The 17,214-nt window shown below is 53.9% G+C and overlaps 1 protein-coding gene across 6 annotated transcripts; it reads left to right on the top strand.

Annotated features, from left to right (window-relative positions):
* The first annotated feature begins 381 nt into the window (after positions 1–381).
* LYSMD4 (LysM domain containing 4) lies at positions 382–8,584 on the top strand. 6 transcript variants are annotated; one of them, XM_036232031.1, is made up of 3 exons: positions 382–2,264; positions 4,468–4,758; positions 6,723–8,584. In XM_036232031.1, the coding sequence occupies exons 2-3, from the start codon at positions 4,477–4,479 to the stop codon at positions 7,332–7,334; spliced, it is 894 nt and encodes a 297-aa protein (XP_036087924.1). In that variant the 5' UTR covers positions 382–2,264; positions 4,468–4,476; the 3' UTR covers positions 7,335–8,584. The 6 variants fall into 6 exon arrangements, with proteins under 6 accessions (XP_036087924.1, XP_016010416.2, XP_036087923.1 ...); XM_016154930.2 differs by lacking the exon at positions 382–2,264 and adding an exon at positions 3,236–3,279; XM_036232030.1 differs by lacking the exon at positions 382–2,264 and adding an exon at positions 3,279–3,298.
* The last annotated feature ends 8,630 nt before the right edge of the window (positions 8,585–17,214 follow it).

Here is a 17,214-nt window from a genome sequence, read left to right as displayed (position 1 = left end):
CCTGCTGGATTTAGTTGGCTGATAATTTGTTGAGGATTTTCGCATCCATGTTCATGTCACTGGTTTATAGTTTTCTCAGGATGTCTGTCTGGTTTGGGGATCAGGACAGTAATGATATCATAGAATGAGTTCAGAAGAGTTTCATCTGTTTTCTGGTACAGGCCGTAAAAGATTTGCATTCTCGATTCTTTAAACATTTGAGGGAATTCACCAGTGAAGCCCTCGGGCCGGGGTTTTTGTCATTGTCGTTGGTCGGTGCCCACTGCCGTTGCTTTGGTGTAAATGCCACTCGGGGTGGGTGGGGTGGGCAGACCCAACATCCGTCTCCTGACGATGGAGGCCAGAGGTGCCCGTTGGGACGCATTGCAAGGAAGCCAGATTGTGATTCTCTTGAACCTGTGAATCACTCATTCATCGGTGGGCCACTCCTCACCCAAACTGATGTCGGGCCGGTCGCAAAACAGCCTGCGACGTGGGCCAACAACATGAAGAGGGTCGGCAAAGAGAGAAGCGTGGGCGATTCAGGAAGGTGACCCCGTGCCTCACCTCTGACCTTCTCCGGAGTGTCACCAGTCACACACCCTGGCCACCCTTTGAAGTGGCAGAGGGAGGGGGCAGGACAGTCCTTCGTTTCAAGTTAGTCAGAAAGTTTAAAAGTTGACATTTCCAAAAAAAAAAAAAAATCGCCAAATAGAGCCCATTTGAGTATGACTTTAGTGTTCATCAAAGACGGAATTTCAGCTCCGCAGGAAAAGGGGGAGCTGCTTAATGAACGCATCCGGCACAGCTGGCCATCCAGCTGCGAGCCTGCCAGGCAGGACCCGGTTTTATACCATACGCAAAAAACGAATTTCACAACAATGAAAGATGCAAAATTTTTTTTTTTTTAAGTAATGCCATTCAAATCTTAGAAGAAAATATAGGCGATTACATCTACAGGAAAATTTCTCTGCCAAGGCAGGCTGCCCCACAGCTATAAAAGAAAAACCAGCACATCTGACTGCAGGAAAATAGAAGATTTTCGAATGGGAAAAGGGACCAGCAACATGTGTGATATGTAAACGGCAACTCTGGAGATAGAGGTTCCCAGGCAAAGGTCTCAGGGACTCCCAGAGTCCCCAGACTATGAGAACTTCTTCCTTAAAGAATCAGATGATGTCTGGGTGACCTTGCTAACCAAGGCCCAGTGTGACACTGGAAGACACACGGCATATCATCCTTTCACTTTGATGAAGCTGGGATGGTTTCTGTTAACAGACACGACTCGGTTTTTATTTTTCGAAGATCTGGCATAATCTCTTATGCTCTTTTCCATACGAGGCTTTGGTTTTGCCCATCTTCCCCCTAGAAATGTCAGCCCTATGCAGGATGGCCATGTTTTCACCACCGCGGCCCAGGGCTTGACACATGGAAGGAGATCCACAGACGTATGCTTGACCATGTTGAACTTGACCCAAGCCTTGTGCTCCTGGAAAGAGTGAAGGTTAAGGAAACCCTCCCCCTCCCCCTCGTTGTGTTCCGGAAAACGGCTAGCTGCAAAGAACTGCCCTTCCTTCTCCATGTGACTTACGTAAGACTCATGGATCCCCTTTCGTTGACCTTCAAGGCCAGACACAGACCCTCTGAATTCCCTTTCTTTGACTCATAGATGATTAGCTGAGCCTCTTGTCCCCACTGGTCAATTGGAACAAAATGCTTATTAACCAAACTTCCATTAAGCCCCTGTCCTTCATCCAGGCCCCTGAATGACCTTCAGACCACCTTCAGCCTGGACCATGGACTATCCGATCCCGCCACCCTTTCATCCCGCTTGGCTGCACCTGGTTCCTTTTAGCCTTGTTTACTCCTCTGTATAAAAGGAACTTTCTGCCTAACTCTTGAGGTGTTTGCAGACCTTATACTCAGAGGTTCTCCCAGTTGCAACAGTCCCTTCCTCCCCTTGCAAAAATCCTTTAGAACAAAGTCTCTCCTAAGTCTGGATTTGTTTTTTATGGGACATGCAGAAGGAAAGAAACAACTGTAACTGATCAGAGAGCAGCTGTATTCATTAAGTCAGCTACCCAGGTGATCCTGATCTGATTACTCTCACTTTGGTCAGACTTTTAAATTCTGACTCCTAGACTTGCCAAGCTCACAGGGGCACGGCCCAGCCCTTTGGGCCAGAAGTCCAGCCACTAAAAAAGAGGGTGCCTGAAAAAAAAAATGGGTAAAATGGCAGCGAACACCTTGGAGCCTTCACATCATCCTGGACTCTGTCTACAAAGGTAAGGCATTTTTGACTTTTACTCTAAGTAGGATGGGAAGCCGTAGTAGGGGTTTCTGAGATCTTACTGTTTTAATGCCTTTGCTTCGTTATTTCGATTGCTAGTACGGTTTAATTTTTCTTCCCTGGTAACTGAATTTTTTGGCGAATTGTCTGCACCCACTTATCTGCTGAGGTCTTGGTGTCTTTATTCATTTGATGAGGTCTCTCAGTTAAGAATTCTAATCGTTTGCGGTGTTTTTTTTTTTTTCCCTTCGTATTTATTTTACCCATATTACTGTTTTGCTTTTTAAATTTTGACTTTGTTGTGGGTTGACGTTTTAAGCGTGTGTGTGAGAGAGCTCGACCACCACTTGTAAGCTTAAGGAGTCCTCTGCCATGCTGCATTCGTTGAAGTATTTTGGTTCGTGTCGCCGTGTTTCATTGTTTTACATTGGTGGACTTTTTTTATCCTTGGGGACGGGACCGAGCAAACTTCCCCTGCGGCCCCTCGCCCACCAGAGGGTCCATTTCTCCGCCAGAGGCCTGAGCCAGGACCATCCCTGTCCTGGGAATATTGGTCGTTGTTACTGGACACTGACACACAGGGCGGGGCCGGAGTACCCGCAGGTGAGCAAGGTGAGGCTCAGCTGGGAGCGGAGCGTTAGGACGGCTGCCGGCGAGCGGCCCGTGGGAACGCCCGGCCCCGCCCAGGCCCGGGCCGCGCGCCGGGCTCCCGGGCCACGCTCCTGGCGAGTCCTAGTGCCCGCCCACCGCTGGTTTCATTGGCTGCGTCGCTGGCCCGCCACCGCTAATTTCATTGGCTGCGTCGTCGGCCCGCCCACCGCTGGTTTCATTGGCTGCGTCGTCGGCCCGCCCACCGCTGATTTCATTGGCTGCCTCGCTGGCGTGTCCCAGTGCCCGCCCACTACTGATTTCATTGGCTGCCTCGCCGGCCCGCCCCCGAGACCTGCTGATGTTTGCAGCCAATCGGCAGGCGCGGCAACAGCGGGGCGCGGCGAATCCTGGGAGCTGAGGTACCGGGGCTCACTGCGGGTGAGGGGGTTCTGGGCCTGTTTGGGGGCGCCGCGCGGAGTTCTTGCCGCCCCGCGGCTTAACCCCACTTGTCGGCTTGGGGGCGGGCCACCCTCCGGCAGCCGGAGAGGCGACGACTGCGACCGTCGAGGGCGGGCCTGAGGTTGCCGAGGTCGGAGGTCAGAGGTGGCGCCTTTGTGGAATGTTGGGGCCCCCTCCCTTCCAAGCGCGGAGGCGGGCCGCTCCCCGTTTTTTTCTGTCAGCTCTTGTTTGCTGGTCCCCTTTCCTTACGGAAGTCACAGTGAGGGAGACGGAGGCCTGAGAGCCTCCGGGGTCCCTCGCGGGCCGGACGGCAGGGAGTGCGGAGGAGGGGGCGCGGGGGCGGCGCCCCCCCCGGGGCCCGCTTGGGGGTGCAGGGGTCGCGCTGGGCCACCGGCTCTCCCCGAATGGGCCGCTCCCCTGTGGCTCCGAAGGGCCCAGATGCCAGCTCTCTTTGAGGCTGTCATTCCCCATATTTGAGTCTTCGTTTCTGGGCTCTTCATTCGGTCACTTCGGAGAGGGGACACGGGGTATTATGGCTTTTGCACTTGGCCGGAAAGGAACATGAAAATCAAGAAGATGTCATGAAAGCAAAGGGGCTTGCGAGAAACTGGACGAATTTCTTTAGTTGGCGGAAATTTTTCCCCGACTTGCCCTGCATAGTATTTAATTTAAGCCGTTTCAAAATACGAGTGTTCTCTTAGTTTTGCTAATCAAGTGGCCTTAGTGACGATACTTTCGTGTAAAGCTGAACAAGAATTTTTCGTACAGCGATTCTGAATTAAGATTCTGGGTGCAAGGATCCCAGCCATGCCTTTACTCTTCAGAGGCCGCAAAAAGAAGTTTTTTCCCTCCACGTTTGTGGTTTTGGGGAGACACAGGTGTGGATGAGGAATGAGGGGGTCACGATGAGGGGTTCTTTTGTGTTCTGAATATGTAATTAGGAAAAAAAAGATGTCTTTATTTAAGCCTCTCGCCCTGCATAAACACATCGTTTTTTGCTGACGGTATTTGTTTTTTTCAGTACTTAAAATTAGAGAAAAGAGTAAAGATTAGGGAAAAGAGTGATCTCTAACGAGACACTGATCTTTAACGTAGTCAGAGGACCGAATGTGCTTTGTCTGGGATTAACGCTGGGGTTTGGTTTTCAGTTTAAGACCATGAGGCAGAAGGGAGCACTAACGAAGCCTTTCCAAGGCCCGGCCCTGGTCTGTAGGACTCCGACCAGCCAAGTGTACACGTTTGAGAGTGGCGGTGGGGGCTCTGGGGACTCCTCCGAGGAAGAGCCCCCCCGTGTGGCCCTGCGGCCGCGGGGCCAGGAGCGCCAGAAGAAGGGTGCCCACCCCCCTCGGCGGCCGGGAGCAGGGGGCGTGGTGCTGCTGCGGCGGGAGCTGGCGCTGGAGGACAGCCTCAACAAGCTCGCTCTGCAGTACGGCTGCAAAGTAAGGACCCCGCGGGCGCCGCGCCGCCGCCCCTCCCTGCCCGCGGGAACGGAGGCCTCGCCGCCCCCTCCTGACCCGCACTGGGGTGGGGCGAGGCCTCCTACAGCGTAAAGGGTTCCCCTGGGAGACGCAAGGCAGGGGGACGCACTGCCAGTTCCGCAGCTGGGGGTCGGGAAGGGACTCTCGGATGATGAGGCTGTCCCCTCTCTGCAGACTACTTCTCCTCGTCCCTGTCCCTCCAAACTGAAATGCTGAAACCTCCTTTTTTCGTTTTCTTTTGAGCACATTTTGTGTAAGACCTAAGGGGGCCAGGGAGAACTTATCTGAGGTTCCTTGGGTATGCTGGGTTTTCCGGCTGCTTTTTCTGACCCATTCTTGCTGGTTGGAACTTACTTGGTTGGAACTGCATGTCTAGCCTTTGTATGCTGTGTACCTATGTAACACTGTTTCTCTTTTTAATTATGTTTTTAGCATTCAGAGTGATTAACAATGGCAAAGTAAGTAGGAAAGTATTTATAGAATTGCTTGCTCCTGGTTGGAAACTGTTTATTTCATTTCGCTAACATTGCGACAGCTTTGTGTGGCTTTCTCTAAGGCAATCTCAGCAACTTATTTTAAAAATCTCTTCCTTCTCAAAGTGTCTCATCTGACGAGGTTCAAATGGTTAAACACACATGTGGGGTGGTGCGTCTCCCGGGGAAATAAACAGGCTGCCCCCAGCCGGGGACACATGGCAGTCTTAAACTGTCCTGAGGTGTGCATACTTGACTCTTCCCATCAGCGTCCGCAGGCACACTGTGTGTCTTATAAAACCTGAGCCAAAAAGAGAATCCTGCCCTCCGCAGACCTGAATCGATGCGGTGGGCTTTTTGGAATGGTGTGGTGCTTGATAAATCCGTGAAGCCTATATAACGCCTCCAATAAGTGACCAGTCTTCCTATTTAAATAAATAAATTTGACTTTATTAGGAACAAAGATAAAAATGTCTCTAGCACCTTATGTTTTAGTTTTAGGACATAATAAATCAAAAATGTCTCCCACCCCAATTTAATTAGATGATTAAAAACAGTTGCTAAATAATTAAAATAATGGAGATAATGGATTTGAATAAGGCTCTTTCTGCTGGACTGTGGGCCATATTTACACTGTTAAAACTATAGACTGTGTGATGCTTTCAGTAAGTTTTCAAACATTAGCTTGAGGAAGTTTATCTTTGACTTAGAATCTCCCCAGCCGCCCCCCCCCCCACACACACACACTTAAATCTTAAGTTTTGATTACAGGAAGAGTTTCTCATGAACTTCGTTACTTTGTGAAACGCATGATTCCCAGCTTGATTCATGATTCTTTACGCGTTTCTGATTATTATACAAAGTTGTGAAATCCTCAAATCGAATTTACTCTAGGTCACTTGCATTCAAAAAAATAAGCGTGTATGACGTGCAGTACTTCTGGAAAAGCACCCAGAACCACCAGGAGAGCTCAGCTCGTAAAACGTTGTCATGGGAAACGAGGTGCTGAGTGTCCCGCTGGCCAAAGCTTTGCGGTTTGCTGAGAGCGGGTCCTGCCATGGCGAGGGTCAGCCAGATGGGGGCACTGTTGCCCCAAAAGTTAAGTTAACAGAAGTAGGAAGGGCGAAGGTGTTCTTACTCCAGTAGTGGTCACACCTCAAAGCATTTGGTTGCAGTGACACTTTAAACAGACAGAAAAGTCGTCTCCAAAACTGATCTGAAATCGTTCAGACTTGCAAATGTGTAGGAAAATTTGATGTATTAAGGCCGAGTTAAAGCTGAACAACGAAGTTCTCAGCCTAAGCTGCCTCTGTGGATAGGTGCAGTTTTCACTGTTCGTCAGATTCCTAGGCGGGTGGGCTCGGACCGTGCACCAGACACTTAGCCGCACCGGATATTAGTGCTGAGGTGCCGTCCGTATTGCGTGATGTTTGTCTCGATGGCTTCCCTTAGGTCGCAGATATCAAGACAGCCAACAACTTCATCAGAGAACAAGACTTATATGCTTTGAGGTCTATTAAGATTCCAGTGAAAACCCATGGGATCCTAACAGAGACCCACGAGGAACTCAGACCCCTGGCGAGCCCCTCCCCGGAGACCAGGGTGACCTTCGAGGAGCATCCAGACCAAGACGGAACAGCCGTCAGCGCCAGCGCCCCCTGCAGCCCGCTGACGGATTTCTTTAAGGGCATCGACCAGAACATCGAGCGTGCGGTGCAGTCAGAAATCTTCATAAGCGACAGTTCCTGCGGAGACTCGGCCAGCCAGCCACTCCTTCCTGCTGCTCCCAAGTCGCCGCTGAGCGGGGCGGACTGTGGCATCCAGTGGTGGAACGCCGTGTTCATCATGCTGCTCATCGGGGTCGTTTTGCCAGTGTTTTACTTGGTCTATTTTAAGATACAAGCTACCGGCGAGATGCCCGGTATTCTGAACACGACTGCTGTCCCCAACGGCTCAGTGGCAGTGAGTGCGGTTCGAGGGCCAGCCCCCAGATTAGCGCTTCCGGTAGCGACGGTCCCCGCTGCCGACAGCCAGCTCGGGCAGAGCCCCTGGGCGGGGAACTAGCCGGCCTTTCTGACGGATCAGGGTCGGGCTCCTGCCCTGCTTCCCCCGCCATCGCGTCGTCCTAGGGGGCTGCGTTTGCTTTCCTGTGGCATACGGACACGTCTCAGGAGCCACCCCTGTGTTCTCAGCTCAGGCCCTAGTCACCTCGTCTAATCCAAGGCCGCGGGGCCCAACACCAGCACCCTCAGCCTCTGTCCGGGAAGTCATGGCAAGAGAAACATTTGGATGCGACGAATGTCGTCTCCTGAAGGCATCTGATGGACTGGCCGTGAGCGTCCTCACGGCAGCTCTGACCCTCGCACTGCGGCCACTCAGTGCGACACACGCATGTGTTCCACGCTGCCGCGAGCTTTTGGGGCTGGTGCCCGCAGAGGTCGCTACCTGGATTCCCCAAGCCACCTCCCTTGGAGCCGTTGCTGGCCGGAGTCCGGAGTGGAGCCGATGGAAGGGCGAATGCCAGTCACCGAGGTCCCGGCGCATGACACTTCCCAGGCCAGGCGGGCCCCCGCGCTCGCTTCCCGTTGCTCCCCCGACTGCGTTCTCAGGAATTCGGAGCCGCAGGGGATGAGGGCTCAGTGCATTTCTTCGGGTGACTCACACGCTGCGTGCAGCGTGGCTCCTGATGGTGACGGAGGGCCCGGGGCTGACCCCTGCCGTGACAAGGGGCCCGGCACCTGTTGTCCTGAGGTTCGCCCGTCTTCTCCCATTCAAGGCAGCTCGGTGCTCCCTGCGGATCCCGGGGGGGGGGCGGTGTGGGTTGGCCTCTGGGGACCCTCGGGTGGAGCGGGGGGGTGGGGGAGAAGCTGCTTTGGCAAGGTCACACCCAGGGAGGGGGCCGGCCCGCACCTGCTGAGCTTTGGGCGCGCTTGTGGCCTTTGACACTTGAGGCCAGAGGGGTAAATTGAGAAGATCCATCCTGAGAGGAGGGAGGGCGGCAGCAGCGTCCCGGAGGGGGCCCCCGGGTCCTCGCTCCCCTCTGTTTTGTGAGAAACGCTCTCCCCGGGTCCAGTGAGTAACTAAGCATCGTCAGTGTTAAACGTGTTCCTCGAAACCAGGCCGGCCTCCGGGGTTTGCCCCAGGAGCCGCGTCGCTGCTCTTCAGCCGGACGTCTGGGCCCCGGGTTTCCGTCAGTCATTGTCTCCTCCAGCCAGGGCTCAGAGTCCTCTGGTCAGAGGATTTTGCCAGGCAAAAAGTGAATAACTGTGCCCCTTTTTCAAATGGAATAAAGTCATTTCTTCTGTGAAGGAAAATTGAGTGTTTTTTTTTTTTTTTAACTTGGGGGTCAGCAATTTGGAACTGAAAAGTGTGGGATGGTGTTGGAGAAGACAGAGGTGTCTGTCCGGAGGGCCCAGGGTCACCCCAGCAAAGTGGTGACCCCCACAGTCTTGCTGTGCAGCGTGCTTTAAAATCGTTAGACTAGGTACACACACGAGACGCCTGTTTGACTACGTTTTTAGTGTCGGGAGTTAATGTTTTAAGTGAATGATTAGATTTGTCATAGTCTCAGGCCTTTGGGCTGAGCTGCAGAGCTTAACGCTGTGGAGACCTCGGGAGTCATGCCGCCAGGCAGATCACGCTCCTCCTTCCTCTGGGGGACGAGGCTGCGGGGACCACGCGGAAGCCTCAGGGTCGCCCGGAGCAGGACCACCTCTCCGAGGCCCGCTCCTCTAAGCGAGGCAGTTCTTCAAGCTGCCTCCCCATTAACGGCGAAGACGGCCCGGGGGCGAGGGAGGATGAGACGGGCCTGAAATGACGCCTCCTACTCGAGACTTGAACATTTTTCCTTTTTCCCATTTTATTTTTTGTTGAGACTCAGTGGACATGCCGCGCCGTATCAGCCGAAGGCGCACAGCGTAACGGTGTGACTTACACGTGTCGTGAAGCGAGCATCATGGCATCAGTTTAATTAACATCCATCATCGCGTAGATAAAATCCTTTTCCCTTGCGATGAGCGCGCTGGGATTTGCTCTCTTACCTTTCCTGCGTACCCCACGGCAGAGGAGCCGTCACGCTGTTTGCACCCCTTCTGCCTCCTAACTGCAAATTTGTCCCTTTTAACTGCCTTCTCCCAGTTTCCCCTCCCCCTCCTCCCCGCCTCTGGTCACCATACACTTGATCTTCCTGTAGGTTTGCGTGTTTTTTTGTAATCCTCATGTAAGCGACATCCCCAACTGACTGACTTCACTTACTGTAACGCCCTCGAGGCCCATCGGTCTCAAAAGGCGGGGTTTCCTTTTTCATGGCTGAGAAATATTTCTCTGTGTGTGTGTGTGTGTGTGTCACAGCTGCTTTATTCATCCATTCGCGGACACTCAGGTTGTTTCCGTGTCTCGGTTACTGCAGATAAAGCCGCCGTGAACATGGGGTGCAGAGAATTTCTTTGGCATTCCATTTCTTTGGATATGTCCCCAGACGTAGAATTACTGGAGCATATGGTGGTCGTATTTCTGATTTTGGGGGGAACCTCCATAACCTTTCCACAGCGGCTGCACCAGCTTGCAGCCCCAAAAGCAGTCCCCGAGGGCTCCCCCTTCTCCGCGTCCTCGCCAGCATTTAATCTTGTCTTTTTGGCGATAGCCATTCTAGCAGGCGTGAGGTGGTATCTCGTGATTTTGATTTGCATGATCAGTGATATTGATAGAGCACTTTTCCATGTCCCTCTTGGCCGTTCCTATAACTTCTAGAAAAATATCTGTTCGGGTCCTTTGCCCATTTTTTAATTGGATTTTTTTTTTTCCCGCTATTGGGTTGTATGAGATTTTTTTAAAATATGGTGTGGATATTAACCCCTTACTAGATTTAGGGTTCGAAATATTTTTCCCGTTCCATAAGTCGCTTTATGTTTTGTTGTCTGTTTCACCGTGTAGCTTTTTAGTTCGATGTCGTCCCACCCATTTATTTCTGATGCGTTGGCTTGTGTGTCTTGTCCAAAAAAGTCATCGCTAAGGCCTTCGTTTGCTTCTAGGAGTTTTATGCTTTTCAGCTTTACAGTCAAGTCTTTCACCCATTTTGAGTTAACTTTAGGGAGTGGCGTAAGGTAGGGTCCTACTTTAATTCTTTCACGTGTGAATATCTAGTTTCCCAGCAGCGTTTATTGAAAAGACTGTCTGGCGCCATTGAGTAGTCTTGGCTCCCTTATCAACTATCACTTGACTATGTACACAGGCATTTTTTTCTGGGCTCGATTCTGTCCCATTGGCCTGCTTCACTGCCATTCCCAATACCGTTTTGATCACCGTAGCTTTAGACTAGACCTTGAAATCAGAAAGCGGGATGCCTCTTGCCTTGTACTTTCTTCGGATTGCTTTAGCTGTTTGGTGTCTTTTGTGCTTCCAAATTTTAGGATTATTTTTTCTACTCCCATAAAAAATGCCATTGAAATCTTGATAGGGATACCATTGAAACTATAGATGAGTTTTAGTAATATGGAAGTTTCAGCAGTGAAATCTTCCAATGCGCGAACACAAGGAAACTTCCATTTATTTGTATCGTCTTTGATGTCTTTCATCAGCATCATATAGTTTTCACCTCCTTGATTAGATTTATTTCTAAATATTTTATTGTTTTCGGTGCTATTGTAAATGAGATCATTTTCTTCTTGTTTCAGATCATTGTTAATGTATACAAACACTGTTTTTTGTATGTTAATTTTGTACCCTGGACCTTAACTGAATTTATCGATCTAACAGTTTTTTGTTGGAGTCTTTAGGATTTTGTATATATAAAATTGTGTCATCCACAAATAGAGGCAGTTTTACTTTTCCAATCCTGGGCTTTTTAGTTCTTGCCTGAATGCCCGTGGCCGGGACTCCAGTACTTCATGGAATAGGATTAGTGAGCGTGGGCAGCCTTTTCTGGCTCCTGATCTCGGAGGAAAAACTTTTAACTTTTCACAGTGCAGCGTGATGTTAGCCGTGGGCGTGTCGTGTGTGACCTTTACGTCAAAGTACGTTCCTTCCAGACCTGATCGGTTAAGTGTTTAGCACGAATGGATGTTTTTTCTGCATCTGTCGAGATGATCGTATGGTTTTTAACCTTCATCGTGTTAACGGGGTTTATCAGATCGATTGATTTGGGAATGTCGAGCCCTTCCTGCATGCCCGGAATCGCTCCCGCGTGATCATGAACGTGCGGCTGAGTGCAGTTTGCTGGTATTTATTGAGCATTTTCGCATCTATGTTCATTAGGGTATTGGCCTGTGGTTTTACTTTTCTTGTATTGTCCTTTGCTGGCTTCGGTGCTAGGGTACAGCTGGCCTTATAAAATTAGTTTGGGGGTGTTCCCTCCTCTGTGATTTCTGGAACAGGTTTTGAGAAGGATTGGCATGAATTTGTGAAATGTTTGGTTACATTCACCAGCGAAGCCATCGGGTCCTTCCCTCGCGGAGAGGTTTCTCACTCGGTCAGGCTCCTGACTCGTGATTGCTCTGCTCGGACTTTCTTCCTGAAGCGGCGTGGGGAGGTCGTTTCTAAACTTCCTGTTGCTTTCAGGTTGTCCGGGTGTTGGGCGTGTCGCCCTTCATTGGCGCCGCTTAGTGACCCTGTTCGCAAGGCGTCGGTTGTAAGGTCGCCTTTTCTCAGGTGTCATTTTGTTGCCTTGAGTCCTCGTTTCCTTGGTTACTCAAGCTAAAGGGGTGTCGATTTTGTTTCTCTTTTCCAAGAACCGGTTTCGCTTTGTTCAGTTTTCCTGTCTTTCCGTTCCCTTTTTCACAGATCCACTCGAATCTCCCTTTTGCTAACTTTGGGCTCAGTTTCTAATTCCTTAAGGTGTAGAGTTAGGTGGTTTATTTGAGGTTTTTTTTTTTAGAAGTTGCTTACATTTTAAAAAATTAAAGTTGACATACAGCATTATTAGTTTAAAGTAACGGTTGGACATTTACATGTCTTACGATGTGGTTGCCATGAGTTTCGTAATCATCCGTTACTGTGCAGTTAGTTGCTTAATGTAGGTGTTTATTGCTATGAAACTGCCTCTTAGGACTGCTTTTGCTGCATCCCGGAAGTTTTGGTATGTTGTACTTCCATCTTAGTTTGTCTCAGGATACTTTTTAATTTCTCTTTAATTTTTTTTGACCCATTGGTTGTTCAGGAGTGTTGTTTAGTTTCCATGTACTCATGAATTTCTCAGTTTTCTTCCTGCATTGATTTCAGAGGAGATACTTAGTCTGATTCAATCTTCCTGAATTTGCTAAGACGTGTTATATGGCTAACATATGGTCTATCCTAGAAATCGTTTCGGGGGTGTTTGAGAAGAACGTGCATTCTGGTGTTACTGGATAGAACGTGCATGTCTGTCAGGCCGATTTGGTCTCGAGTGTCCTTCGTTATCTGCTGTTTTAGTGACGAGTGTCAGTAACATGTCTCCAGCTGTCGCTGTACTGTTATTTCTCCTGTTTTGGCTCTGTTTTGGCTTTATTTGCGTGCCCTGACGTTAGGTGCATACATATTTACAATTGTGTGTCTCTTTGAAGGATAAATACACCCCTTTACTCTGTCTTTTTACCATTTTCAATTGAAAATCTATTTTGTCCGATCTAAGTATAATTACCCGTTTTTGTTTTGTTTGCTACCGTTGCTCAAAATGTCTTTTTCCATCCCATCGTCCTCAGTGTATGTGAGTCGTTACCGCTAAAGTGAGTCTCTCGTAAGCAGCATCTCTTTGGATCTTTTGCAAAATGTCGATCCATTCCGCTCTTCTGCATCTTTGGTTGGAGAGTTTAATCTGTTCATGATGATTGACAGGTGAGGATTTGCTGCTGGTGGTTTTGCAGGTCCAGGTTCTACTTACCCTGCTCGCTCTCTGCGTTTCGCTTTGACTTCATCATGTGCGTCTGTGCTCACCAGAGGTGGCCCGTGGTTACCGTCAGGCCTCCCTGCAGCGTAAGACTCTGTTTTAAAGTGATCGTGTGTCTTGTGTAGCATGTCTCAACCTCACACCTCACCTCCCCTCCTCGCATTTCAGGATATCGATGTCAAAGTGCGTGTGTTTTATGTTGCATAACCCGTAGCAGATTATTGTAGTTTTTCTAATTTTTAAATTAGAGTTGTCGGTGAATTATGCACCATCTTACCATACACGAATCTAACTTGGACTATACATTTATCACGTCTTGTTTTTAGGACGTTTCTGAGCCTCCTTCTCCGTGCACAGAGGGGCTCAGTTGAGGCAGCGGGGCGCGGCCCCCCGTGCCAGCTTGGTCTGAGGTGCTTTGCCGCCTGGGCAACGCGTTTTGGGGAACAGTCGGGCAGCTCGGGTTCCGTTTTCAGAGAGCGGATGAGGGGGCGGGTTTCTGCTGGGACTCGGTCCCTGGCCGGTGTGAAGTGCTGTCCCCCACCAGGCAGTACGGGGTGCTGCTCGAGCGCCTGTTCAAGGGGTAACGCCGGCCTGGTCCCTCTGGGGTTTTCTCCGGCTCCGACCGTGACCTTGATGTTTTTAATGACGAGCAGACAGAAGCTCCCACTTACCTCTCCTGGCCTCTTTTCCGCCATTTCTCAGACACGGAGTTCCCTGATTGTGGAGATGTTTGGCTTAAAAGAGTTATAGCCGTTTGCGCCTAACATGGGGTTTGGAAGTGCGTGCTCCCCCTAGCAGGAGCATCGGGGTGTCTGTCCCTGTGTTTGGCAGGTCCACTGTCCCCAACCCCCACCCCCATGCCTGATTCCTAGAGAGAGGGCCAGGGGGGGCAAGGACTCACCCGATGGGCGGATCCATCTGTGTACCCTGCGGACCCAGGGAGCACTGCGGTGGCCCGGCAGATGTCACTAGTTGGCGTGGGCTGGGGGGGACATGTCTAAAGCCCTCGAAATGCGGGGACGGCCACTTGGGTTCGCAGAAGCCGGAGGCCGAGCTCTGAGTAGGAGGGACCCAGAGAAGTGTGACGACGGCCGTTTGAGGCCGCTGCTCCCCCTTCCTGCTCCACACGCGCGGACACTAAGCCCAGGCCGTGGAGCTGGCGCAGGGGCTGCCGGCCGGCTCGGGGGCCCACGCTGCACCCCTCTGCTCGGGGCTTGCCGCTCGGCCGCGTGTGGCCGTCACCGTGGGCTTGGGGGAGCACACTGTAGCACTCAGCCTTGGCCGCGCTGGGCTTCAGGGCGGGCAGGGAGGGGACAGTTAGGGTTCCTGCTGGTCCGCGCAGGGCACTGGCCCGTCCGCCCGGACCCGCCCACCGGAGTCAGCCCTGCCCGCCGCGTCCCCGCGGACGCCGGACACGGGGTGCTCCTGGTGCCAGCGACGTCGCCTCCCGCGCCCTCCCCCTGCCAGCCTGACGCCTGGGACCTCTTTCCGGAGAGGGCGGCGGGGGCGGGGGTTGCGGACCACGTCCCTTCCTGCTCGTCATCCGTGAGCCAGTTGCGTGCCGGGCGCAGGGGCGCCCCCGAGGGTCCCACTGCACGGCCCGGGAAGGGCCCGCAGCAGGCTGGCCCTGTGCGACTGCGACCTGTGACCCGTGCCGGTCCCAGCCCTTCTCAAAACCACGCGGGGGCCCGGAGGGACCTGCAGGGGCACGTGCTGTGTGTGTGTGTGGGGGGGGTGCTCTGCGCACCCCAGGCCAGGGGAGCCTTTCAGATCAGAGAAAAGTGTCACTTGAAACCTGGCGTGTCCCTGGTTATTCGTTCAAAACCTTCCAGAGCGGCAGTTATGCCAAGAGGCTGTGTGGTGACAGGGCCCCGGCCCCCTGGTCCCCGTCATCCACCAGGGGGGACAGAACCTTGTGCGAGGAGGCGAGCCGGTCAGGGCAGACGGCTCCGTGAGGGGGAAACTGAGGCGACGTGCGGCTGGCACAGCGAGGCGGGTTTGCTAGAGGAGGTGGCGTTTCCTCCTCCGGCACCCAGGAGTGGGACCCAGTGGTGCCGTGAGGCGTGTGACAGACGCCCCGGCCCGGGTCCCTGCGAACGGGGACTGAGCAGCCCGGCGGCCCGGAGTGGCAGGCGCTGCTGACCTGTGACAGGGCAGGGCCCGTCCGGGGCCCGTGGTGTCGCCGTGCAGCTCTCCTGCCGGTGCGGGGAGCAAGCCGGAGGGGCTCCCTGTGGGCCGCGTGGTGTCGCTGGCCCGTGCCCCAAGGCAGCCGCTGTGGCCGCTGCAGGCTGGGGGGGCTGGTCCCCCAAGGCACAGCCCCCCCCTCCCCGGCTCTGGTGGGGCAGCGGGTCCCCCGCCCCCTGCCTGCCAAGTGCCAGCCCGGGGCGGGGTGGACCGCCAGGCAGAGCAAAGCCTCTTCCTTCTCTGGTGCGGATGTTTTTGCTTTGCTTTTCCTCCCTACCGTGTCGCGGACACTTCCTAGGTGGATCTGGAGGTGGCCTGGCCCATGCCGGAGCTGTGGCATCGCTGGGCTCTGGCAGGAGCTCCTCCCCCTCCTCCCCCTCCTCCCTGGTGCTGCTGGCCAGGTGCGGACAGCGGGCGTCCCCATGTCGGCCCTGATCCTACCTTTTGCCTTGAGGGCGGTGGCCGTGTGTCCGCCACGTGTGGCCTTCACTGTGCCGAGGTGTGTGGCTTCTAAATGCAGTGTGTGGCGCATTCGTAACGTGAAACGATTTTGTTTTGTCAGGTGCTTGTTCTGCACCTGTGGGAACCGCCGTAATTTTTGTCTCTCGTTGTCAGTGGGGCGTGCGCGTCACATTGGTGGATCTGGGCACGCGGGACCACCCTCGCGGTCCGGGGAGACCCCGTGCGACCGTGGCGAAGGACCCTGCAGCGTGCTGCGTCGGGCCTGCCGAGGTTTCGCGCGTGTTTGCACCTTTGTTCATCAGGGATCTTGGCCCTTTTTTCCTTACGCTGTCCCCACCTGGCTTTGGTATCAGGGCAGTGATGTCCCACAGGTGACGGCGACCTCAACGCCCGGCGAAGTGGCTCCAGCTGGGCGTCTCCGCTGGAAGGCTGCACTCCCGCCCCCTGCCTTGCTCGGTGGCTCAGGGACATGCTCGGAGTAGACGGGGCTCCTCGGCCCGCACCCCCTCATGTTGGCGTCCGGTTTCCCTGGGCCTTCCCCCCACCTCACCTCATTGCGCTTCCGCGGGGCAGAGCCGGCCCGTGCCCCCACTTGTTACAGCATTATGGACGCCTCGACTTCATCCCGTGGATTCTGATCTGGTACCGTCACTACCGTCCCTGAGCTGCTGCAACGACACAGAACGTCAGAGTCCGCGAAGCGTCGGGGCCGCGGCCTCCCCGCGGTGGCTGCAAAGGGCGCAGACTCGCCCGGCGGGAGGGCGGCGGGAGGGAGGCGAGGCGTCCGTCTGTCCGTCACCCGCGCCGTGCGGCAGCCGCAGCCGCTTCCGGCAGCACTGCGGCTGCGCAGAGGTTACCGTGGGGGGGGGGGGCAGGGACAGGTGGAGACAGTTATTTTCTTAAAGACGCTGATAAGGGGGGGGCGGGTCCTGCAGCGAAACCCGTCGGCGCAGCGCGTCCGCCGTGCTCTGGGACAGACCGCGGGTGAGGTGCGGGGAAGGGGGTGACTGGCGCCTGGGCTGTGCCCCCCGCTGGGTGAGCCTGTCCTCAGCTCGCACTGGGACAGCTGGGGATCAGGGCGCACCCGGTGCCACACGCGGGGTGCCGCAGAATGGCACTAGCCCGCTCGGCCCCCAGGAGCCCCCGTCCCCAAGGCCGAGGAGCTGCGTGGGGTGTGTGGGGCCGCCTCGGTCTGCCAGGCAGGGCACTGTGGCCCCTCGTGGGCGATGGGACAGGCAGCCGCCGCCGCCGCGCCGGCACAGGGCCAACCGCAAACGCACGTGCTGCGGCTGGCGCGGGGCGGCCGAGTCGGCTCAGACACGGCCCGGCCCAGGCGTCTTTGGCTTCTGCAGGCTGCTCGAGGCCCCGCTGCGGCCGGCAGGGAACCCCGGCATGAAAGCGGGGATTTTACTTTAGCTGAGGGCAAGACCGTGCTCAGGG

The sequence above is a fragment of the Rousettus aegyptiacus genome, unplaced genomic scaffold (genome assembly GCF_014176215.1).
Source record: "Rousettus aegyptiacus isolate mRouAeg1 unplaced genomic scaffold, mRouAeg1.p scaffold_m13_p_14, whole genome shotgun sequence".
In the NCBI taxonomy this organism is placed as follows: Eukaryota; Metazoa; Chordata; class Mammalia; order Chiroptera; family Pteropodidae; genus Rousettus; species Rousettus aegyptiacus.
This window is presented reverse-complemented; position numbering and strand designations above follow the sequence as displayed.

What these genes read in the sequence shown, in the direction of transcription:
- LYSMD4 (XM_036232031.1), top strand. Translation starts at nt 4,477, where the DNA reads ATGAGGCAGAAGGGAGCACTAACGAAGCCTTTCCAAGGCCCGGCCCTG. An exon ending in CTCTGCAGTACGGCTGCAAA is followed by an intron (nt 4,759 to 6,722) that starts GTAAGGACCCCG and finishes GGCTTCCCTTAG; the next exon opens with GTCGCAGATATCAAGACAGC.